The following is a 26,567-nucleotide window of genomic DNA, read 5'->3' as shown; positions in this document are numbered from 1 at the left end:
CTCACCCCCACACCACCATGCAGTCTTCTGATCTCTATTCCCTGAACTGCTGACTTCCAAGGGTTCTTAAAACTCCTGCTCCCTTTAATAATTCAGTGGTCCAGCCGGCAACAAGACAAATGCTTAATACTTGCGCGTTTATTGTAAGCAAGCTTTGTGATTTGATGACCTATGTTGCACATGTGCTGTGGCCACTGTCTTAAGTGCCAATACACAGGGTTACAATTTGCTGGTCTATCTTTTGTGGCTCATTGTTTGACGGGGTTCTGCACCAGTTGATGCTTCTTTTGCCTGCTGCTGCTTGGGGCTGTCTTCCTGCTTCCACAGATCAGTCTCAAGGACAGCTTCATAGGCAAGCACAAGTTTTATTCAATTGTTTTTTTTTTAAACGTGCTTAATACCCGAGTTCAGTTTCTAAGCACGGATCCGGGATTCGAACTTCTGTCTCTGTGGTCTTGTTTCCAAGACCAGCAAGTTGCCCCTGCACTATCGTTGAAGTTACACGCACTTTCTCCCTTTCACATCCCGGGATAATCTTTCCGGCTGACCTGGCATTTATACAGCAGGTCATTCTGTAGGGATGACAACAACCTCCTTATTAGTGCTCTGCATTTTCACATGAATGGAGGTTCCTGCAGCTGCAGGATTTGTACAAGTTGTGAACTTGATGCCAAATCCCTCCCGGGGTTCTGGTGGTCTATAGCGACTTTCCCTGCTCCGTTCCCCTGTCAATTAGAGTTCTGCTCACTTTGGGAACCAGGGCACTGACAGTTAAAAAAGGGGTTCTTGGCTTGGCACAGTGTAAGGTTTTAGGGGTCCAAACGTCAGGTTTCATCCTAAGGCTGGTTATGGACTGGCGAGCCAGGGGATACGGACTGGCGAGCCAGGGGATACTTTGTGTAACGCTTCCAAGGCGTGCAGCATGAATGTGTGGTAGGACCCAGCCCCCAGTATAACCACCGTCTCATCACCTAGCCTCCAATATGGAACTTTGCTACAATACGTACATGCATACGGTACAACGTTGTTACATCACCTGTTTTTTTAGTTTTTTTTTAGGAGTTTTTTTCTGACCGTTTTTTGCTACAAAACTCATCGAAACATATGGAGGGCTTAGGGGGACATAAAGGGTAGAGGCGCGGGGGAATAGGTAGCACATAATAGGGTAAGGTGGTTTGGGGGAACCCGCCAAAAGTAAAACAAAATTATGATGAGTTTTTTCAGGAAAAAAACCGGGACAAAACGAATTGACCAAAAACAGGCGATGTATGAACATATATGCTTACATGGTGGTGTGCGCCATGCACATGAGGGAAGGCAATGGCTAGTGTGAATGCTCGCTACTATCAGTGCGTTTGCATGCTCAATGAAGCCCTGGGCATCGCCTGGCTGGTGAGGTACATCAGTGTTCCTCCCAATAGTGCTCATATGTAAGGGAAACAAGAAGGTTTCATGGACCTTTCTGATACACTCCCACAAGACGGTAATGTGTGTAGGCTGGCTCCTTTCAATACACATTCTGCTTTTCACCCTCACTAATGTTGTTCTCTGATCATGAGTGGAGGTGGACGCTGGCAGACAGCATAATAACCCACTCGTGAGCACTGTGTTTTTCTTCCGGGGCAGCATTATTTTGAATCATAAGGCAGAACACAAGTTTGCGCCTGATACAGCATATGAGCATTGACCTTGTGCACCCCGGGGCTTTGAGGTGGGAGGAAGCATGTTATGTTCCTTTCTCCTTCTGTATCGGTGCAGGTTGAAAAAGGATGGAATGGAAGGCTGACCAAAGCCATTGCCAGTCAGTATGATTAATTCAAATATTATCCATCCATTACTCTTCAGTGTTGCAAAGTTTCCCCAATGGCACAGAAAATCAATCCCAGATGCGAGTTTTGACCTTGCTGTTCTAGAGTTGCAAGCTACACCTCACCGATGATGACCAGTGAGGCTGAAGCATGTCTTGGGTTGCTTCTATTCTCATGCAGAGGGGATAGCAACCAGTGGTAGAAGTGTACCAAAATATGTAGTGGAACTGTGACCTCGCCAAGGGACTGTGTAGGTGGAGCATAGTGCAACACCCGACAAGGCATTGCGGCTGGGGCGGGCAAAAGAAGGCGATGACCCTGTATTGTTTTTCTTTTTTCTCAGTTGGTCAGTCAGTTGCAATATTTATATATTACTTAGAGTCACTAATCGTAAATCCACAAGAACCTATTTGCAACATCTATCTGAACAGATACCGCTTCAACAGTGGGTTGGGACTAGAAAAAGATTGCGTTGTCAGGAACAGAATTTGGTAATTTATCAAAATCATGCACCCATAGATTGAAAGTCTTATCTCCTCTGACCTGATAGAGTGTTTTAGATATGAATAGTCTGTGATCCTCCATATGCCAAAGGTTCCATCCTGGGACATACTGTGTGATGCCATCCTTAAAGGAGACTGAAGCAGCCATATGGATGCACTTACAAAGGATGAAAACAATGCTGACCTAAATTCTCTACTCTACTGCAAGCCACAGCCAGTTCCTCTGAACAGCTAAATCATGTTCACGTTTCTTACAACCAGAAATCATCAGTTTATAGCCATCTGGAGTCTAACAAGTTTAATTGAGGTACCCCCTAAAAGTGCATTGCAATAGTCCAAGGTACGAGTCACTAAGGCTCCTACTACAACCGTAGACTTGTCCACAAGCATGAATTGACAAATCATACATAAGACAGAGATTGACGTCATTGGGACCCCTGCTCCCGTTTCCCACCCTCACTCTGGCTGGCCTCCATTGGCCCCCCTGCACCCACACCCTACATTGAGGCAAAATATCTGGAGGTCATCTTCGATTCCACTCTGTCCTTCTCCTCATACATCTCAGATATTTCCAAAAAATCCCACTACCAGCTGCACCTCTTGCGAGGTATCCTACCCTTTCTCACTTTCCCCCAGAGACTCACTGGGCCTCATTACGACCCAGGCGGTAAGGGGTTTACGGCAGCGTAAACAGCGCCGACCCTTACCGCCTGAGTACGAGATCCCTTAGCGCCATGGCGGATTTAACACCTGCTTTTAGCAGGTGTTAAAATCCATGGCGCTAAGGGACCTTGATGTTAATTACGCCACTGTAATTTACGGTGGCGTAATTAACGCCTTCCCCACTCCCATTATGCCCTATGGGGCAAAAATGGGAATGGGGAAGGGTAAATGGGGATTGGGGACTTACCGCCCCGCTAAGGTCGGAATGGGGCGGTAAGTCCGCCATCCACCATGGCGGAGTTGGCAACTTAGCGCCATGGACCATGGTGCCAATAGCGCCATGGTCCTCCGCCAAGGTTGTAATGAGGCCCACTGTCTCTAGAGTTCTGGTTCTCTCTAGACTCAACTACTGCAGCGGTCTCTTTCTCAATCTCCCTACTTCAACACTCAGACCTTTACAACTCATCCAGAACAGAGCCACAAGACTTATCCGTGGCCTCACGTCCAGGGACTGCATCTCTCCAGCACTGAAATCCCTCCACTGGCTCCACGTGGCAGCAAGGATCAAGCTCAAGACCCTCTGCATAATCCACATAGCTTTCTGGGGTTGGGGCCTGCACTCCTTACAACACACTCTTCCCAAATACACTCGTTTTAGAGCACTCTGCTCATCCTCCTCCAACTCTCTTAGAGAGACTCTCTGAGACTGGAGTGAGCCGGTTTTCCAAACAGAGACTTGGGGCTAGATCCTTATCCTCTGCAAGGGCCACCCTCTGGAACAGCCTTCCCGCCCATCTCAGTCTCGCACCGGATCTCCTGAAATTCCAGAAACTCCTCAAGACCTTCCTCTTCTCCTCTGCCTTCTCTCTACCTCTGCCCTGCTAACATCTGCTTTGACCTGTTACCACCTCCGGCTACTCAGCTAGCTGATTGGTCGCCTGGCTCACCTCAGAACCTTACAGGTCCCAGGCACCCACACCAGTCCCTGCACTGCCTTCCGGCCCCTGCACTACTTGCAGCACTTCGCTGTTCTCTAGAGACAAAACTCTGCACTTAACATGGCCCTCCTGGACCAGGCGCACTTCCCTTCGCCCTTCCCTCGCACTTCCTGTCTGGCACTTACACAATCTGAATACACCTTACCCAGTAAGTTCGTTGTCTGTCGGTTCCTTGGCCTCCCCTTGCCCCCCATCCCCTCCCTAGCACCTGAATCAATTGTTGTAGCGGCACATTGTAAATGCACAATAACTTGCTCATATCCCCTCCTAACCTCACTGCTTGTCACACACTTGCATTATTGTCAGTTTGTCATGCCTGTACCCTCTCCTCTCCTCCCCCTCTCTCTCTGCTCCCCCTACTACCTGTTACGCAGTTGAATGAGCGTACATGTCATCAGGCCTAGTATGCTTATTGTTATTGTATATCATTCTGAAATTACCAAGGCCTTATGAATAATTGTATCCCATGTACCTCTCCCGTCTTGGAGAGCTTTGAAGCACTTGTTTGGTGTATAAGCGCTTTACAAATAAACAATGTAATACTATACATAGCTAAATGATTTTAAAATAGTATCCCCTGAAAATTGTGAAACTATATTGTCTTAGCATTTAACCTGGGATAACAGCATGACAATTCTCCAAAGATCAGGAGTAGATGGAGTTTGAGGATAGATTTCTTCTTAGTGTTAGCGGGGTCTCCTCCATCTTTTCCTGGCTAAAATGAAGGGAGCTAGAATCCATCCAAACTATGGGGGTCATTACGAGGTGGGAGGTAAGGGATTACCAGCACCGGTAAGGGCACGGGTGCCGGTAATCCCTTACCGCCCTACTACGAGGTCCCTTAGCGGGTCCCTTCCATAACGCCTGGTAAAACCAGGCGTTATGGAAGGGACCCGTTAAGGGACTTCAGAGCTAATAACGGGCCCGCTTATAGCGGGCCCGTTATTAGCTCCATCCCCATTCCCATTGAGCCCTATGGGGGCTCAAATGGGAATGGGGAATGGTTACCGGAATGGGGACTTACCGGGTCCTCCAAGGTCGGAATGACCCGGTAAGTCCCTATTCCGGGAACCCGGATCCGGAATGCGGTAAGGGGGTAGCCATGGCGCTAATAGCACCATGGCTACCTCCAACCTCGTAATGACCCCCTATGTATTCAGAAAGAATGGTAAAGTGCAGAGGTTTGTTTTAACTTCAATATGTACAGTTCCGGAATGGTGAAAATGGCTGTAAAAAGTAGTGGAACCTTTAACATTAAAAAACAAAAGTAGTGGAACTCCGCTCCTTACCGTTTCCGCTCACTTAGATCTCTGATATCAACTTACTGTTTATCTATTTTATTCATTGGACATTTGTATTGCGCCTATACACAAATGTTTCCAGGTGCCACAAGACAAAAGGGGGTTAGGGGGCATAGGAAAAAATAAAAACAACAATAACGGTCGTACTAGGCCTTATGACATTCTTACAGTGCAAGTGCAGAGATACAAAGTGCAGGTGAGGGTGGAAGTAGAGGGGCCGGGCTGGTGAGGGGGAAGTGGGAGGGAGCGAAGTGCAGGAGTGGGGAGGCCAGAGGGCTGAGCAGTGCTGAGGGGAGGCATGAGGGGCAAGTGCCATGGCAAAAGGTGGGGAGAGAAAACAAGTGCGGTGGACGGGCTGGTCCAGATTCAGGCTAGCCCGGGAAGGGTGCTCAAAGGCAAGTGCTGATTAGGGATGCTGGGGGAGACTGTCAAGGAGGGTCTGGCCCCTGTAAGACTCAGATGGGACCAGGGGCACTAGTCGCAACTACAGAGGGACATTAGCACAGGAGGGGCAGAGGGAAGGAGGGGGAGTTGGAGGATCTCTTTTGGGATGTGATTTGCATATGTGTATGCCCTTCATTAAAAGTACTGCAGCCTATAAAACAAGGAAACGTCCACTAGTGATTTAAACAATACATGTTTCGATAGTCACAGATCACCTTACATGATCCATCACTAATACAAGATACACGAAAAGGTCAGTAGGCGGAAATCATGCCTATGTACATGACTCATCTGATTTAACATGTGGACTGCCAGCTGTTCCATATTAGAAACTTCACACTTTGCAACTGCAGCCTCATCAGTCCATTTCATGCCACTTTAGGCCTTTTTTACTGTGACCAAGCTCTTCGCTCAGAGTAAGGGATATCTTTCGTGTAACCACAGATGTTGTGCTCTGTAAAACTCCAAATGTCTGCTACAAAGTCAAAACTAGCCTTGCTTATTGTGCAGTTACTGTGTTTCTCTTTTTCAGCTAGCCCGTCCATATCAGCAACGGCAGAAGTAATTATTCATATTTTAGACGTCAATGACAACTCCCCGCTTTTGGTTGGAGATTACTCTGGCAAGTACCTGTGCACTCCGCAGCGGGATAAGCAGTCCATCATTATTAGTGCATTTGACCACGATTCCGTGGAACACAGCATCCCATTTATCTTTACCCTGGCAAATGATCACGCAATTCAAAGAAACTGGAGACTCAACTCCATCAATGGTATGTATTGTATTGTTTTGTATTGTATTGTATTGTATTGTATTATAGTAGTCATTTATATAGCACCTTTATGCAAATATTTATACACAACAGACTGACGTCCATTGAAAATGTTCTTAGGACCTCCCCCTTCTTTCTGAAAAAGGTGTCAGGATTGGCTTCTTCAACATCAAAGCCGCCCCATTGGCCACTCTTCCCCATCAACCTTTTACATGTTTACTTTAAATAAATTACTATTCATTTTCATCCACAAAACCTTCTTACTGCCATCCTCATCTACCAATCACATGTCCCTTCTCTCTTGGCATCACATCTTTACTTAAATGGCCCAGACATTCTCTTAGGGGACTTCAACTCCCTAAAACATGACTTAGGCCCACTGACTTCAATGAGACTCCACACTTTCCAGCATCAAGTTCTCATCCCTCACCATGGATTACTCTACCAAACAGCATGCCTTCCTTCACTTCAGTTTCCCTCTCTGCTCACCCACCATCCCACAAAGCAATCCCAAACCCGACTCCGTGGGCACATCTATGAACTATGTCAGGTTCTCTATCTAAGTCTTACCCCTGCCTCTCATTGAGCACATTGAACTGGCCTTCCTTAACTTCAACTTGATGAAAGAATCACACTTCGAGCACCATTAAACAGCATGCTGCTAACTTTCTCTTTCCACCTCCTCAAACCTCTATCTCCTGAGCCATTCAATAGCTGAGGACTTCCATGCACCTTTGCCTATGCTGCTGGCACAACACCTATTTCGACTTTCTTCTTGCCTCTTAGAAGGAATCCCTCCTGATTCCTTCCACTGCTCTGGACTCTGCCTAGTGCACCAACTACACTAACTCCACCTCTTTGATCCACTCCAATCCGCGAACCATATCTTTGACTCTCCAGTTTACACTGCATCCTAGCACTCTTCTCTTTCCTACTCCAGATCAGTGAATGATTCTGCCTTCTACTTCCCACCCTTTCTTCCCTTTCGGTCCCACCCCTTTACCCCCACAATACACAAGCTTTCATGGAACCCATCCTTATTCAGCCAATCCGTCCTTTGCTATTGACGACTTCTTTACAAAACAGTCCGACATTTGACACCCCGTACTGTGCCCTACCTGTTTCTTCCCTTATCTATCACAACCTATTGGAATCTTCCTGGAATATTTCAATGGTGTTGCCTTCATATCCATACCAAGCAGTCCATTGCTTACCTTAACAATTCAGCAAACTATTACCCTTACTCCCTTTTCCCTCACTTCTCTAAAATTCCAGAAGATGTGGTATTCAACCACATAATTAACCTCACCCCCTCAATCCTTCCAAATCAAATATTGCATATTGCTTAATGTGGATTTCAGCTCGACGTGCTTTGTAAACGTCTCCAACTGCTAATCACTGTTGTCTCTCCTGATTTTCATTCTCCTACCTCTCTCGGCTGCTTTGACCACGGCTCGCTTCTGCTCTCTCGCTCTTTCTCTCTCTCTCCCAGTTCACAATCCTAACATGGATCACCTCCCACCTTGCTGACCGCTCCTTCGCTATCTTTTGGAAGACTGGTGCCTCCATCACCAATCCTCTTTCTGCAGGGCATCCATGAGGCACTGCCCTTGGCCCACTCCTATTTGCATGTACAGCTCCTCGTTTGGAAAACTCCTCCCATCCTTAAGCTTCTTTTTTCAGCTCTTCGCCAGTGGCACGCATATTTTCTTCCACTTCCCCTCCTTCACCCAAGGGTTATTGACCCACATCCCTGACTGTCTCTCTGCAGCCGACACCACATTGTCTGAGGCGTGACTTCTCTGAAACGGAAGTGCTCCTTCTCGCCTCCTTACTGATCCTCAATAAACGAGACTTTCCTCCCCGCCTCCTGCTGGGCCGCCCACTCTATACTTTTCCTGGCAAACGTCTGTAATTTGCAAAGTGAATACTCTTTAATTTCTTTTCCCCGCTGCATGGATCTCCATGCAGTAAAATAACCTTTTTCAAATTCCTCCTCCTGGTTAAGTCTATCCATGTGCCCCCACAGCCCCTTCCAATTGATGACTCTATTCCTCACTGTTCTCCCTTTCATACTGTCTGATCCTAAACTCTTCTCACCCTCACTGTTTTGCCCTCAGTCGCTGCATGTGTGCCCTCATGCCTCGGGTCCCTCTTCCTCCTGGCCCCCACAGCTGCAACCTCATTCCCCAAAACATTATGAACATTCCCACAATAGTAGGCTTCGAAGCCATCTTCACTTAAGCACCCCCTAACATCTTTAAAGTCATTAACCCTCCCCAATTTCAGAAGGCCCCAACTCTTACTGGGTAAGTATTGTATATGTGTGGATTGCTCTACATGTTACATCATATTTTCCATATGTCAGAGTGTGTCATCCCCATTCACTGCTCCAATCCCCCTCCTTTCCATCAACCAGTTTCTGTAGCATACATTATACATCGCTGCCACTTTGTTAAATCCCCTAATGACGCAACTTCTAGCGCCTCTAATTTGATATGTTGCCCAGTGTTTCTGTTCGAAGCCATTCACTTGTTTAATAAACACAAATACCTCTAATTCTCTTCACTGGGTGTTTTTGTTCACCGCGTGTCGTATCTTTGTTCCCCACTTTACTCGTAGATACACATGCTTTTCTTACAATGGGAAATTCGTGGCTGGAGCCAAAAGTACACGTTGTGCCAATAATCATCACAGACAGTGGAAAACCACCCCAGAAACAGCACATTCATCTTCCAGGTACCAATACATGCAAATGGAGATACATATATCTCGCTGTTTACTAATGGACATGCGCGGCAAGTAGAATCAGTCTTGTATTCATGATATCAGACCATCAAGTAGTTTAGATTTATCACTACGGAGAGCCTATCACTTCTCCCTATGTTTACTTTTACACCAGCATGCAACATGTGACCTATCTTCAGAGAGCTTCGTTTACACTTGAGGTTCATGACCAGTTAGAGTGATGCCTTCCAATGGAACTGATTCAATACCATACTAGCACGCGCAATGACCACGGGTTTTGAACTTAAAATCTCACTCGTTGGTAATGATAACTAATCATATCACTGCATAGAGGTGTCATAGGATGATGGCGCCACATCTAACCTTTCAAGCACATCACTTTTCTAAAGTAGTGTGGATAGCCCTGATACTGTGACTCAGGATGCCTCAGGCTGGACTCTTTGCAGGTTGCCAGACATTTCGTCGAAAAAAATTCGTCGACAGGACATTTGGTCGAAACCATTTGGTCGAAAACGAAATGGTCGAATTTTTTTTTTTTTTTATTTTCACTTTTTTTTTTGGGGGGTCCCCCAACCCCCTTTTTTTTCTAAAAAAACCTTTTTTCCCCTAAACTACAACCTAAAAAAAATATATATAAATAAAAAAAAAATTCGACCATTTGGTTTTCGACCAAATTACGTCGACCAAATGTCTTTCGACGAAATGTCTTTCGACGAAATGTCCGGACACCCTCTTTACATCATGACTCTCTTGTATTTTTCATCTTTCAGCCTTTAAGTGTAGCCTTCAGATGAAACCACAAGTTGGATGACTTGCCGTAAACTCGACACCCTGCTCACAACACGAAGCCCAAGATCCCCCAATGTGCGAGGGATTTACTGGATGGCAGCTCTGAACTTCTCTCCCAAATAATTTAATATTAATATGGCTACCTCGTGAACGTTGTCACTTGGTAGCCTTGATACAGACTATTTTCGAAGTGAAAATCTTGAATCTAATCTCTTTCCCTGGTAGGGAATTTTACTGTTGGCCTGTGCTGAATTTCGTTCCTTTAGGATGTCATTCTATTTAATGTTGATTCTCCCTTTCATGCAAGGACAATGACTAAAAACCTTTACTCCCTCTCCCCGAGTTTTATGTTAATTGTACCACTGCGTGGCAAGCAAAACAAATCATAAATTGAAATTGTAATTAGCAGAAAAGCAAGTCTTCTTTGTAACAGTTTATTGAGAGGCCACCCTCAACATGGGGAGTTCCATCCCTCTGCAATCAAGGTGTCACACAATAAAATGTTTAATGTCAGTTCTTTATCCAGCCCTATTTTTCATGCATTTCATGCCCCTTGGAACCCTCCGGTGTCCAGGAAATATATTTATATTTATTTGGATGATAGTTAGTAGAGAGCGCACAAAACTACACATGCCGCATTCTCTATGGCTCACAATTGAACTTCTGGTTACATAAATCACTCAAGCTGGTAGGGAAAAAACACAGATCACAATAAACTACTTTCTACAGATTTCATTTCAAGAAATAATCAACACTGGTTAATGAACAAAATCAATTTAGATATGCATGTTGTGCATTTTCGATTTTCCTGCATGCTTCAAAGTCTAGCAATTTAGCTTACAGCTCTGTGCAAATGCATTTGGCAATTATTACTTCAACCATACTTTTGCTTTGAAATAAACACAGGTTGATTTAGCAGTTTGTTTTTCAGACACCCCTTACTTTGGTCTGGGTTGAGGAAGTCGGGGTGATTTGGGAATTGTGGACTTGAGACCCTCCTCCACTTAAAGGGTAGTGTTGGGGAAGCTGGACGGATATTTTAAAATGTATTTATTGTATTTGTTGACAGTGCCAAAACCCGTAAGTATCACAGCGCCGGTACATTGGTAAACAAGACAAAACAGACATAAGGTACATAAGCATTATAGTAAATGTTGTGGAGAGTCAAGTAGTAGGGATACCCCAATATGAGGTTAGTCATATTTGTCAAACAGCGAGGTTTTTAGCAGTTTTCAGAAGATGAGGTAGGATGGCTGCTCTTGGATGTGGAGAGTTAGGGCATTCCACAGGGTGGGGGCAATGACAGTGAAGCAGGTGCCCCCAGCTATTTTTCTTGAGAATCTGGGAATGGCTGATGATGGAGTGGATGAGACCGTACGCAGGAGAGTTTGGTTCTTTTGTAGATGCGTTGGGTGAGGAATGAGGGAGCTGTGTTATGGATGCATCTATGTGTTATGGAGAGAATCTTGAAATCAATACATGCTTTGATAGGCAGCGAGTGAGCATCACGTCTGGCATGAGAGATGTGGTCTGAGCGATTGAGGCCCCAGACAGCCTGGAGGGAATTGTTTTGGATTAGTTGAAGTTTAACCAGATTTTTTTAGAGGAGGTGCCTGCGAATATGGCATTGCAGTAGTCCAGTTTACTACCTATAATTGCTCTGGCGAGGGTGAGGCAGTTGTCAGTGGATAGGAATGTTCTGCTGAGGTTGATGAGCCTCGTTGTGTAGGCTGCAGAGGAGGCAAGGGCCTTGACGTGTTTATGCGTAGATAGTTCTGCATCTAGGTGAACACACAGTGTTTTCACATGACTTGCAATGTTGATGGGGTTTCCGTCAATGCAGAAGGATGCAAAGGCGGGGTCTACCCATTTAAGGTGGTACAGGGAGCCTACTATGTGGAGTCCGGTTGTGTCATCATTCAGGCATAGATGATGTTCCACCATCCAAGCCTGAAGGATGCTGTAGACTTGGTTGATGTTTGCAGAGCCAACGGCGTGGTTACCAGTTAGTGTTATCAGAATTCGGGTGTCGTCTGCAAAGTTAGTATAGAGGATCCCGAGGTTGTCGAGGTGGTCAAAGAAGGGCTTAGTGTACATGTTGCACTGAGTGGGGAAAATGCAGGAACCCTGAGGGACACCATGGGGGACAGGTAAAGGGTTGGCAGCTTCTGACCCTGCGAAGACAGTGGAGGTTCACTGGCAAAGAAAAGCATTGATCCAGCTGGTAGCTTCACTGGAGAAGTTGAATCTGCGGTATCGCAGATGCTGTTGAGATGGATTTTTAAATCAAGGAGGGCAGCCTTTGCACTGTGTTTTGGTCTGAAGCCGTATTGGTGGGTGCTCAATAAGTAGTTAGACTCAAGGTATTCTTGGAGTTGGATGTATGCGGTGTGGTGAAGGATTTTGAGTAGGTAAGGGACGTAGGTAATGGTGCGGTAGTTGGTTGGGAGGGTGGGATCGAGTGTGGGTTTTTTGATGAGCGGGGTGACCCAGGCTTTCTTGATAGAGGCTAGGAAGGAGCTTGTTCGGAAGGAGGAATTCATGAAGTTGGAGATGATAGGTGCCAGATGCTCGGCACACGTTTTGATGATGTGGCCAGGGCAGAGGTCACCCTTACTGTTAGATGGTTTAAGGTTGGTTCTGTTTCCTCAGACCCTCGAAAGAGTGGCACTCTCTCTGACCCTTGCAGAAGTCTGCCCAGGAGGCTCCCCCTTCAGCCAGCAGGCATTGAAGGTCAGGGTTTTCCTCCAGGTTGAGCACCACTCCTGCAGGAGGGTTTTCTGGTTCTTATCCTCGGGATGGGGCTCACTCTTATCCTTTTATTGCTCTGAAGCTAGCACAAGACAAGAGACTTCTGCTTGCCTCTGGAAAGGCTTGAGCCTGTTGACGTGGAATACCTGAGGGGCTGCCCTAGGGACTCCCATGTTAACCAGATAATTGACTTTGCTCATCTTGGAGATGATCTTGAAGGGTCCAGTCCACTTATCTGCCAAAGCTTGAGGCTTGTTAGGCTCCATCACAAGGATTTCCTGTCCTGGAGTCCAAAACACTTGTGATGCTTTGCGGTCATGCCAGTACTTATTAAATGCCTGGCTAGCCTTAAGGTTTGCTGTCGCCTGGCCCATCATCTGTGTCATCCTCCATCCCCAACTTGCTTGACAGGACCTGGAGGGGTGGCTCCCAAACTTTCTCTGATTAAGGCAATGTGCCCCCTCACGGGATTTCCAAAGAGCAACTCAAAGGGGCTGAAACCAACACTCTCTTGAGGTACTTCTCTGTAAGCGAACAGCAGGCATGGAAGGAGGAGATCCCATTTCCTCCTTAGGGGCTCTTCCAAAGCACCCAACATGCCCTTGTTAAATCTGTCAACCCGACCATTTGTCTGGGGATGGTAAGAGATGGAGAACTTGTAGGTTACTCCGCACTCTTTCCACATAGTTTTCATGTAACTCGACATGAAGTTGGATCCTCTGTCAGAGACAACCTCCTTACGGAATCGAACCCTGATAAAAATGCCCAGAAGCCCTGGCAACCACCTTGGCCGTAACAGTCCGAAGGGGTATTGCCTTAGGGTACCTGTTGGCATCATCTACCAAGACCAGGATGAACCAATGTCCAGCTGAAGTGGGAGGGTCCAAAGGACCGACAATGTCAAATGGTGTGCCAACCACTGGCAACGGTTGCAGTGGGACAATGACACTGACTCCTGTCTTGCAGACAACTGACAAATGGGGCAGGTCTTGCAGTGGAACTCCACGTCTACTCCCATCCGGTGCCAGTATAAATGTGCAGAGAGCCTCTGCTTAGTCTTCTTGGTACCAAGATGACCAGCCAAGGGCACCTCATGCACCAACTGCAACAGGAAGGGCCTGTCAACCTGGGTTACCACCAACCTCTTGAGGGCACCAGGCTCAGGCTTAGTGCGCTCTCTAGAAAGGAGCTCACCCTCCCAATAAATCCAGAATGACTTCGGCACTTCACCTGTGCCTGGGCCAGGGCCTGTTTTCTAAGACCCTTGAGTGAGAGAGAGTGGCACTCTCTCTGACCCTTACAGAAGTCTACCCAGGGTACCCCCCTTCAGCCAGCAGGTCTTGAAGGTCAGGGTGGTCCTCCAGGCTGAGCACCTTCCCCGCAGGAGGGTCTTCTGGTGGTTCTCCCTCCGGAGTCGAGTCTTGGGTCACCACTGGATTCAGCCCGTCCAAAGCCTGAATCCCAGCGGATGCCACTGAAGCAGCAGGAAGAGAAGGAGCCCCCTTCGCAGTGTTGGCCTTCTTACTCTTCTGTCTGGCCTTGGGTTTCCCTTTCGGCTTGGTTAACGGACCCTCAGCTGGACCTGGTGCAAACTTTGATTGGTGACTGCCGCAGCAGTCAGGGGTAGAGCATCCGCGATCATCCCCAATTCCACCAAATCATTGCCTAACAAAATGTTAGCAGTTAAGTCATCCTGAACCAGGACAGGAAGCTTTGCTGTCTTGTCTCCAATCGTAATTGTGACTAAGGCTACAAGCGATAATTTGGGAGGCCCACCAGCTAACCTGGTGGTTCTCAGAGGAGCACCTACATAGTCCTCTGGCTTGAGCAGGGTACTGTCCACCACTGTCATGCTTGCCCCAGTGTCTCTCAAACCAGTAGAAGGCTGACCATTCAGGAGGACACTTCTAAAAAATCTACGGTTGTTCTGTGGGATTGTAGCCAGTACATCTACATACTTGTCCCAGGCCCCAAGGGACACTAGGGAAATCTCTACGGGAGCACCAAATGTGATCCCAGTAGAGGAGGGGAGGACAGTGGCCTCCACCTCAGGCACGGAGTAAGGGTATGTCAGGCTGACAGCCTGGACTCCAAGTGCCTTACCTTTACACTTGGGGTCACCCTTTTTGTGGACCAGGGTCCCACAGTCCCAACAAGTGCCGGGAACGCAGGGTATGGTACTGGAGCCACTGGGACCCTGCTTTGCAGCAGGCAGACCACTATTCTTACCCCCACCCCCATAGGACTTATCCCAACTAGATTTTTGGGTTTTAGGAGAGGAAGGTTTTGGTTTGCCTGACTATGAATGCTTTTGGGACTCTTCAGACTTCTGAGAGGCCCCCCTTTCTTAGTCCTTGTCCTTCCCACTGCATTCCGTAGGGGACACCCAGTGGGAGACCCACTTGTCAGCCAGCCTGGCCAGTTTACAGGGATGTAAAATGTTCTAGTCAGCGACATACTCACATAGCTCTGGTGAACAGGTTTCCGAAAAATGCTCAAAAAACAAACGTTGGGACAATTCAACTGACGTTTTCACTTTGTAACCATCAATCCACCCCATCATGTTCATGTGCACAGCACTCACACAGTCAATCCAAGACACATTCTCTCATTTCTTAAATTCCCTGAACCATTTAAGGTATTGGGTCAGTGTCTTGCCAAACTTTGCAATCACAGAAGATTTCGTGCACTCATACTGACCCCTTTCTTCCACACTCAGTTTCAGAATACAGTCATAACTAGTCTGAGCCACTCTGCTTATAAAACACTTAGTCCAATCTTTTTTATCAACATCATGGATTCCACAAGCCATTTCAAATGCTTCCATCCATTGCACGATATCAGGACCCGCCGCATACACACCAACCAAATCTTTCATAAGCTTGGTGGCAGGGAACCTGACACTCAACTGTTTTTGCAGAAGTCTCCACTCTAGCTTTCCCTAGCTGGATTCTCTGACATTTAGTGTCCTTGGTTTTGAGTCCAAGATCCCTATCCTTGAGTCCCAGATCTCTATCCTTGAGTTCAAGATTTCTATCCTTGAGTTCTAGATCTCTAGCTTTGAGTATCACTTGCTGTGCCAACTCCTCTTTCTTAAGTTCTGCTTCAGTTTCCAACTTGTTATATTCAAAGGCCAATGTCATCCTTAACAATTCAAGCTCCAAGGCATTCCCTGAAGAAACATTGCTGGGTTTCGGAATTGAGGCAGCGGGAATGGTGGCATTCCCAGAAACAGATTCAGTAACAACCCCAGGGGCAGGGTCCTCATTGGTTGCATTGCCCTCTTCATCAAGAGTTTCACAATCGGTCTTGTATTCGACCAGGGCAGCTATCAGCTCAGCCCTAGATGTATCCTCAAAGTCTAACTTGCTGGCTTCACAGGTACTCTGGAGAGCCTCTAAGCTCATCCAAGTCAATTTACCATTCCATTGCTTGTAATGTCGTTATCTAGTATACAACTAAAAACCTCAAATTCACAAATTGTGGATATTTTGTAAGTGGCAAGGTTACACACTGATTCTTAAAACCATTTGCATCCACTGCTGCCACCAGTGTAAAGACTGGAGGGGGGTTATCTCTACTCCTGCCCTCTATATGGCAGAGTAGAAGAACAGAGGACCCCAGCCAAGATTCTCCATTGTTGGTAGCAATGGATGAGCAATCAAGGCTTAGCTCCCAGGAGGCGATGCAGACTGATTCTTAAGCACAGTGTAGTCCCCATGCACCCACAAAGGAATGTCCACACACTATGTTAGTGATAACACAGTTCTTTATATAAATAAGGTTCAAGTTATATACACACACAATAACACACTTTGTGCACAGGCAATACTATAATGGCAAATATATACAAGTCCACACGGTACCACTCTTTAACTATCGATTCCTTTGAAATGCATCAACTGCTAACAGTTCAAATGACATACAAATCCAATTGTAAGATAAATCAACGATAGACACAGAAAGAAGGCAAGGTAAATTATGCAATGGTTGAATACTGACTCTGTCTACCAAGAGACAGTTCTTTGTGAGGATCCTCCCACCTGGGCAACCTGCAAATAAAGAGTATTGACAAGCCCAGTCCAGTTATCCTTAATATAGCCTGAGGTCTTTCAAAAAGGTTCTACATGCGCCAATGTACCTGGTTTCATAGAGCTCTTCGATGAGTCATCAACAGGCCCTTCTTGAGTGAACTCCCTTTAAGACAGGAGCCACAGGTCATAGAGATTCCTCAATGAAGAAAATGTGAATGCTGTTGTTGAGGGAACAGCTTCAATCCTTGCGGTGCTCGTTGATGAATGCTCGTGAACGTGCTGTGAAGATGAGGCGTGCGGCGCACCACAATGACGATAGTTCGTTGCTGCAAAGAGTCAATGAAGAACTTTGGCCCAGCAAGGGTGTCAGGTCGTCGGCGTCTGGCGTCAGCAATCGGGACGTGACCCAGGCTGGCATCTGGATCTTCTTCAGCGCCTTTGAGGACTTTGGGCAGCAGGAAAACCACTGGTGGATTCTCCTCGGTCGTCGGCGACCTTGACTTTCTCCAGCCAGTCAAAGTGGTCGACAATGATGAGCAAGGGAGTCCTTGATTCAAATGTCTTAGGCAGTGGAGCTTTGCGGCTCCGGTTGGTGAGCAGCATGATGTCAAGCTGTCCCCACTTCTGGGCAACACGACTCAACAGGCTTCCGGCAGTTATAGCAAACCTGTGAACCATGATCAACAACGATGAACTTGGATGTCAGGGTGCTTCACTTTGGATTCCTCGGCAGTACCCTTCTCCGGTCGGCAGCCTTTCGAGGGTCTGACTTCCAGGGAGCTTTGGCAAAGATCAGCTGGTCCACGATGGTCCCTTGTAGTTTCGGGAAGAGGTCTCCTAACCAGGTCCTCTCTTGGATCAGTTCTTAAAGACACAGCAGCTTTCAGTTGGTGAAGGAATGCAGCAGCAGATCTTCTCATCCGGCTGGGCTTCAAGGTTAAGCATCAAGTTTCGACTTCAGCTTCTGAATGATTTCCATCAGTGAGATGTCCCAGATATTCTGTTGGTCTATCATTCACTCTGCTGGGTCACACATAGGGATCCAATCATTCAGAAGGGCATTCAGTCAGACATGCAGCCAATCAGGCTTGCAGTGCATTCAGGCCATTCTTTTCCATCCAGACACTCACAACAAAGAATGTGTATTCGGACAAGCACCCAGCCATTCAGCACTCCACACTGCATTCATACCAGTTTTGGGCAGGGCTGTCTCAGTCATTGTGTCATACACCAGAAACCAGACATCTACTTCATGAAATGTGTATTTGTTAAATGCTCCATTCACCCATGTCCCACCCCACAGGCGTACCCACAACGTGCAATCATGGGGAAGGCTCCAGCCAGTCTGGCCTGGACTTCCCCACAATACCATATATGGAACTTCCACCCAACAGCCAATCAGGAGAAGAGACAGAGTCAGGGCTTCCCGGGACTTCAGGAAAACAAGGTAACAGGTGATGGAAAGCAAGAAGCCATGGGTGCCATCTTGTCTCCCATCAGGAATCCACTGATTCCAATAACAGATCCTGGGTATCCCAAAATGGAGGCTACTCAGGGCACCTGTCAATTCAGCACGGAGCTGCCACCAGCCCATACCCTGCTCTGTGGGCCACACACAGGTGCCCAAAAACATACACTAGGGGTACAGGGTTGCACCCCCATCCAGGGGTACCATAAGGTTATACCAAGGGTCTGTTCACCAAACCAAAAAGAGGAAGAGCTGCACCACCAGGAGTCCCACATGAACACCTGTGCACCACAATTTGTATGATTTATCTAAAGTAGGACCTGCAAATAGTTCAGTGGAGTCCATATTATGCAATATGAGTAATAAACCGATTTTATAGTCAATTTGGGTCTGCACCCATGGTTCAATGTTAGGAGTGGACAGTACCTGATGCAAAGCATGTCTACCTTTGCGGTCAACATGGCTGGGGCAGGCAGAGACTGAAGAAAGAGGCCCTGTCGTGTAGGCCTTCAGTGGGGGCTGGCTTCACCTGCCAGCGCAGGAGGTTGGCTCCTTCAAATTCCGACACCAGCCAATCAGGGTGCTGCAGGCCCAAGGCAGCCTGGGAGCCTGGTGTGCACCCAGGCATGGCGGCAGCCATCTTGGATGTTGCTGTAGTAAATTTGGATTCTGTTGCTGTAGCTGCAGGGCTGCTGGGGTTGTGGGTCTCCCTGTTGGGGAAGGGCAATTATCTCACAATAAGACTGGCATAGACTTAATGGCCTGTGTTGGGGAAGCTAGACAGAAAGAATTCGGACGATTTAAGAATTTGGGATTTTAGACCCCCCTCCACTTAAGGCAAAGGGAAACGGCAAAGGGAAAGGATTTAAAGTAAGCAGACTCCCCCACCTTTTGGTTTGAAAGGGCTCAATTCTACTTACATTGAAAACCTCTGTTTATAGTTCAGGAAAGCAAGCTGTATTTCAGGACCCTCTTGGAGCACAGGTCACAGGTCTGGTCACTCCACTCTCAAGGATGCTCCCCAGCTATTCACCATAGGGCCAAGGCAGCGTTTAGACCTCCCCAGCAATAGACAGCTCCACCTAGATGCAATTTCACCAAATACCCTTTTGGTGTTTCCTTGCGGCTGTCAGGTGGTAATTTTTAACAGCTCTTCCCCTCTCTCATAGTGCATCTATTTCATATACCAGTGATGACACCATCAAGATTTAACTATTGGGTGGTGCCCTGCAAGAATTCTCGCAACCATGCTTGGACAGTTACCCTTCTCTCTCCCCCCTGCCCACCCTGTCTCTAAGGATTGGTTTAGGGGTCTAGAGCAGAAATATGGTAATGCAATTTGAAATCCCCTAACTTTTTGGCAAAAAGTAGTTATGTGACAAACTTCACAATTTACTAGTAACTGCAATGACATACATATATATTCCACTTCAGCTTATCATGTGGAATGTATCATGTGGAATTTAATTTAATAAAATGACGGCCGGGTCTGCACCATGTTGCATCGGCATGTGGCAATTTTCAACCATTTATATTTATATAAAAAGCATAATAGTTATGAACATGCCATTGACTCTCCAAGTGCCTAATTTTACCCCCACGAGTTCCCCCACTCTTAAATTTGGGACATGTTCAGAGCAGCCAGAAATACTTTTTTAGCTTGCCATTACCATTCCCTAAGGCGCAGGTGGATTAATATTATTTCAAATATATGACTTTTTGTTGCTTAGAAAAATGCATTCCTGACCAGCATGTGATCAGAGCTTCCTGAACTGTGTTTCTTTTTAGCTTCTTTGGTGTTTCAAGTTAATAGGCTGCTGGTCATAAATGCTTGAGAGAGATCAGCTACACAGAGATTTCCCACTGCAGATAATGAGATAGGCGGGCCTTGTGATGTCACAAGGCCCAGCTGCCATCTAGCATCCTGCCTTGTTATCTGAAGTGGGCCACCATTTCTATCAGAAAAATCTCCTATTTTCTTGTATTTTGTTTAGAGTTCAGCTTTTCTTGATGGCATCTCCTCCCACATTCACAGACATGAACCTTCAATGACAACCAGTCTGGGGAAAGTTTGTTTTCAACATCCTTACAAGGCCACACTTTATTGCAGTTGCAAATAGCTGGGATGCAAAATCCAGGCTTGCAGTGGCAAAAGGGTCAGCCTCAGGCCTAAATGGAATTTTCACATGACCCATGACCAAAAAGCGGTGTCATCTTGGGGACAGAACTATTGGGGAAGATCCAACGCCTCCTTGGCCAGAAGGTGCACATACTAGTTCACACCATGCTATCCGGGAGGCAACGCTAAGGGACATAAGGACACAAAATCTTCTTTTGACATCATGGAATGTTAGGGGTTTTGGGAAATTAACACAATATCTGGTGTTACTAGAAGCCTTAAATTAATACTCCATAGTGTGCCTTCAGGAAACATGTGCGGTGGAGGGTCTGATATGGGATGACCATCATACCTTTTCTCAGGGAGCAACAAGATTGAACGGGGCAGACAATTTGGGGGTCTTTGTATAGCCATCAAGCATGGTAGTGGCTTCAAGGAAAAGATCATGTCACAGGATTTTAGAGAAGCACTAGCCGTAATAGAGATTGAGAAGAATCTTGCTTGAAAACGTATCTTATTGGTCAACTTATATTGGCACCATACCCACAATGAACTGACCAGTATTTGAATTTGCAGAGTCAGAAGTTACACTGGTGGTGGACCTCAATTCCCATTGTCATTTACCCACAACATCTATAGGTCACATTTTGGGTCCCCCAAATGAATACGAGGTGCAACTAATTCACCAAGGGCTGAAGTGGAGAGATTTTTGGGAAAATTGGGGTATGCAGATCGTAAATGGTCATGTAACAGGCGATATTCCCCTGAAGCCTGCCTAGCACAGAAATTATTCATTATCTTGGCTCAATTATGTATACATATGGATATTATATGGATTGTGTCATAAAGCTTGTTTTGTGAACTCAAATCTTTCAAAGTGGTTAGTGATATGTATAGTGGCCATGAGATCCTGGCTCTACGTCTCATTTTGGTGCTTAAATCCCTAGGGGAACTGATCTGTGAAATCTTTTGCTAAATATCCAGAAGAATTGGATTAGTTGGAGTCTAAAAGTCTCAACATTATTGGTAAATCAACACAAGATTTTTGGCATTCCACATCATTAATCGACAAACTTAATATTTTATCTGTGGATAGTTTTCCATTGTTTGAAGAAAAAGTGGTGAGGGAAAGCAAAATGAACAATACTGTTTCTCCAAGGTCCAACCACTCACATACTTAACTGTCTGAGATAAAGCTGAGGAAAGCATATATGCGTAAGATAATTAGGGCCCTGAATGTAGGCACTATTTCTGATCTAGAAAAAAAAATCTAATTAAAATATTCTAATTATAAAAATTGGATCATAACCCTTAGACATCTGTTATTGCAAAGGGATGGGGAACGAATGTTGGAAACAGTGTCGAAGTAGGAATAACCATCATTGCCATGGACACGCAGACAATGGGAGCTGACTGTGGGTCAGGGTTACACAGTTTCCCTTATTGGAAAAAGGAGAATCAAGCCCGCAGTATATTCCATGGCTGCAAATGGATAAGGACAATTTAAGATGTAAACTCCCGAGTTTGACATCGGGTGCGGGAAAATGGATATATGAACTAGAAAAAAGATGACAGGAGGACCTGTGTTGGCCATAGGGGACAATAAGGCTCTCTTGGCAGCCATTATTGGAGAAAGAGCTGATGACATGTGGAGGAGAGCAGGCTATTGAAGTGTGACAGGACAAAACACAGTGCACAATGGAGAGGTATTGGTATTGATATTGATATTGATATTTTATTTCTATAGCTCTCATACACAAGTGTTTCAGAGCGTGACAAGGCAAGGGAAGGGGAACAGAGGAGAAACAAAAACAACGATCTTACTAGGCCCAGTGACATTGAGAACGTGCAAGTGCATGGAAGAGGGGGAGAGGGAGAAGTGCATGGAAGGGGGAACAAAAAGGAGAATGCAGAGAAAGGAGAAAAAACATAAATAATAATAAATAAATTAATATATATATAAAAGGCAACAAACAGAGGGAGTGCAGCCACAAGTGGCAGTGCTGGGTTTAAGGCAGGAGGCTGGGTAGGTCTGATAAGTGCAGGAAGAACAACAAAAAAAAGAAGGTGGGAGCTGTATGGGTACAGATACAGACCCCAGTGCATGGGGTGGCCCAAAGACAGCGCGTGCGGGTGGCATGAGGAGCAGCTACCTGGGCCTGGAGGAAAGAGGATGGCCAGGTGCATGGTGCCGAGGGAGAGTAGAATCAGCAGGGGAAAGGGGGGGCAAAGGCAGAAGCAAAGAGGAAGGTCTTGAGGTGCTTCCGGAACCGGAGATGGTTCTCCTCAAGTTTTAGAGTGGCAGGGAGGCTGTTCCAGAGGGAGGCCCCAGCCGAAGACAGAGATCTACCCCCAGCTCATTTCTTTGAGACACAACTGACCCTGAGGGAGTTAGAGGTAGAGGAGTGGAGTGCTCGAGAAGGGAGGTATTTGCAGAGGGATAGCTGAAGGTATGTTGGACCCAGGCCCCAGAAAGCCTTGTGGACAATGCAGAGGGTTTTGAATTTAATCCTTGCATCCACTGGGAGCCAATGGAGAGATTTCAGAGCTGGAGAGATACGATTCCAGGGCTTGAGGCCAAGGACAAGTCTTGCAGTCCGGTTCTGGATAAGTTGCAAAGGGCGGAGAGTAGAAGTAGGTAGATTAAGAAAGAGGCTGTTGCAATAGTCCAATTTAGAGAGAACCAGAGCTTGGGAGACAGTGAGCTTCTCGGGGAATGAGAGGAAAGGAAGAGTACCTCTGAGGAGGTGCAGTAGGAAGTTAGACTTTTTTGATACATCAGCGATGTGGGTGGAGAAGGGGAGTGTGGAATCAAATGTGACACCAAGGTTCTTGGCCACGCAGGTGGGGATAGGAGGAGGGCCAAGGGAGGCCAGCCAGAGAGTGAGGGGAAAGGAAGGTGATGGTGTGCCGATGAGGAGGATCTCAGTCTTGCTGGCATTCAGACAAAGATCGTTGGCGGCACACCAATCTTGAATGGCAGTTAGGCAATCAGTGATGAGAGAAGTAGAGGAGGTGGCCTAGGGCAGCCTGAAAATGAGTTGAGTGTCATCCGCGGGTAGCACTGGAAGTTTGAGCAGAAATGGGCAATACAGCGGGCGAGAGTTGCTAGGTATTGGTTGAAAAGCCACGGCGAGAGGTTAGACCCCTGGGGAACACCACAGGTGGAGAGGAAGATAGATGATAGGAAGGACCCAAGTTGGACCTGGGAGGGTTGATCAGAGAGGAAAGAGGTCAGCCAGGCCGTTGTTTAATAATTGTAGAGCAGATGTATGAAGGGTGCTCAGGGAGCAGTATCTTGACTCATCAGATATGGGTGCAATTATGACACGTAAAATGAAGGAAGATGAAGATCCTATTGCTTATATTCAGGACATTCAAGAGCATTAGACTCTTGAAACAAATGTGGGAAAAAACTGTGGCATTATTTTACCACATTTTATGTCAGGGGTTTTCCGAGCCATTACAGAGACAGATGAAGAAACTGGTGGGAATGCTATCCAAGACATGGGCTGAAATACAATTGATGATGGTGCATCACTTTTGGATACTACAGGAGAAAAATAAGAAGAAAGATGAGACTAAGAAACTTGAGGAAACTAAATTAGATAGGAAGTAATTGTCAAAGAATGCCATGGAAGGGGCGGTATTGACAAGCGGAGAAGGGCTGTGAATACAGCAAGCAGTGGGTACATCGCAGGCAAACAATCAGCGCCCAATGGACCAAGGGAGTTATGGGTTCATACCACAAAGCAGAGGCATGGGCTATAGAGGAAGGGGTGGATTTCAAAATAATCAAAGTGGATTTCAAAATGTGCAGAAGGAGAATCAAAATGTGCAAGAAGGTTTTAACCAAGGGGAACTAATTAGGCTGTCTCCCCCTGTATGTTGGACTTGTGGGATGACAGGGCACATTACACGCATATGTGGGTGCCAAGGGAATGTACAGAATGGCCAATTCTCAAGAGGGAGACAGCTTATCCTCCCTCATATAGCTCACAAGCTAGGGAAGGGCTTGCTTAAGATCAGACAGTGTATCAGACGCAGGTGCTGCGAATGCAACAGACACTGCAACCAGAGCAGGCGCAAATGAATCCACCGCAAGGGCAGTCACAGTATGCCCCCATGCAGACACAACACTATGCAAACACAGGACAATTGCTGACACCTACAATAGGGGATGTCACTGTAGTGGGAGGGAATCCTTTCACAGGTACAGAGGTATGCATGTATCCACAACAGGACAGCTCACAGGGTGACTGGATCTATTCAGTACTATCTGTGACACCAGACCCCCTAGAGGAACCCAGGTTGGATTTGATGATAGGAGGCAAATCCTTTTTTTTCCAGTAGACACTGGGGCTACTTGCTCATGTATACGAGATGGAAAATATCCTATGTCGGGTAAATGCCATGAATGCTCAAGGTTTCTCTGGAACTACAAGTTGAGTTCCTTTTACTGGTGAATTACCAGTCACCATAGGAGAATATGATATGTCTGTTCCATTGTTTGATTCAAGACAGACACCACTTATCACTTTGGGTAGTGATTTGATGACAGAACTTAACATGACGATTTCATTTACAGACAAAGGTATCATGTGCTCCACTCCTGGCATATACTATTTAAACATGGGCAAATTTATACCAGCTGAGCCAGAGATTTTCCTTTATGGAATGAACCTTCTATTAACATGGTTACCTGGCTTAGTGGGGAAGACTGTGAGAATACTTGACGAGTTCTTGTTCAGACCACACATACCTACGGATGAAGAGGGTGGACAGATTATCCCTATTGAATTGGAAGCAGTCATAGTACTAAGGGAAATGGCAATGCTCGAAGCAACAGATGTTGAAGGTAGACCATGGAGAACAGTGGTAGTTATCTAAGAAGGGTGCAGATTGATTGTTATTACTAACGATGATATGTTTAGAGATGACCCAACATACAATGAAGTAGTGTTCTTTTTGAGCATTACATATTGGATTATATTAGAGAAAAGGAAGGTCCCACAGCGAATGGCAATAATGCATCAGTGTCCAGCATTTTTTGAGGAAGACTTGGACAAGGAGCCGAGCATCTAAATCGCTCCAGGCCCTTATAACTGTTAAAGGGGGTAAAGGAAGTCAAAATAAAGCTTAAACCAGGAGCAATTTTACCTCGAGCAAGACAGTACACTATGTCTCGAGTGGCCGATAAGGGCATATTCAAGACCATTTCAGCACTGATGGAACAAGGTATTCTGGTACCATCAGAATCATCGTTAAACACTGCAGTGTATCCTGTGCAAAAATCAAAGGGAGGGTAATTCGAGATTCATACAGGACATGAGACCAATTAACCAGATTGTAGATGCAGAGTTTCCTTTAGTTCCTAATCCGAAGACAATACTGTGCAGTATCCCAGTGGAAGCTTGATATTTCACAGTGATTGATTTGAAAAATGCATTTTTCTCAATCCCATTGCACAACGACTCACAAGACTTGACTTCATTTACATTTCACCAGACTCATCTGAAACATAGAAGGCTGCCCACAGGTACTTTGAGTCCCCATCGATCTTTAACAGAGTTTTACAGATAGACATAGACAATATTGATTTGAAAAGTGCTGTGATACAGTCCATAGATGACATTTTAATCTGTAGCATGACAGAAGATGAGTGCAGACAAGACTTGATTCAGTTGATTACTGTCCTAGCAGACAAGGGCTACAAGGTAGACAAAGAAGAACTGCGGTACTGTCAAGAAGAGTTGTTATACATAGGACAGTTGTTTTCACATGAGGGAAAAAAGTGACACCTGAAAGAGGTGAGGCGATTATGAAAACTGCAAAACTGCATACAGTAAAGCAGATGCAACAATGTTTGGGATTATGTAATTATATTAGAGCCTCTGTGTTTGATTGCAGTTCAAACATGGGACCCTGTTTACAGGCTTTAAAGAAGCGCAGGTGAACATGTTTACAGTAGAATGGACTGAGGAGATGGAGGAAGGATTTGAAGAGTTGAAAAAAGCAATTTGTACAACTCCTGTTTTAGGACATTCCCAATTATGCTGAGGAGTTTTTCTTATTTTCGCACACAAATGGGACAGTCATGACAGTGGTACTTACACAGAGGACCACATTGGGGTACAAACCTCTAGCATTTTACAGTGGGATGCTAGAC

The 26,567-nt window shown here is 46.0% G+C and overlaps 1 protein-coding gene across 3 annotated transcripts in view; it reads left to right on the top strand.

Moving 5' to 3' along the window:
- The window catches only part of CDH16 (cadherin 16), a 1,158,846-nt gene that overhangs the window by 934,665 nt on the left and 197,614 nt on the right, over nucleotides 1-26,567 (top strand). For all 3 annotated transcript variants that reach the window (XM_069653297.1, XM_069653307.1, XM_069653286.1), the window contains exons 15-16: nucleotides 6,250-6,489; nucleotides 9,112-9,228. In XM_069653297.1, coding sequence (XP_069509398.1) covers nucleotides 6,250-6,489; nucleotides 9,112-9,228 — 357 coding nt within the window. The remainder of the gene's footprint in view (nucleotides 1-6,249; nucleotides 6,490-9,111; nucleotides 9,229-26,567) is intronic.

This window comes from Ambystoma mexicanum, chromosome 1p (assembly GCF_040938575.1).
Source record: "Ambystoma mexicanum isolate Mex_15411 chromosome 1p, UKY_AmexF1_1, whole genome shotgun sequence".
In the NCBI taxonomy this organism is placed as follows: domain Eukaryota; kingdom Metazoa; phylum Chordata; class Amphibia; order Caudata; family Ambystomatidae; genus Ambystoma; species Ambystoma mexicanum.
This window is presented reverse-complemented; position numbering and strand designations above follow the sequence as displayed.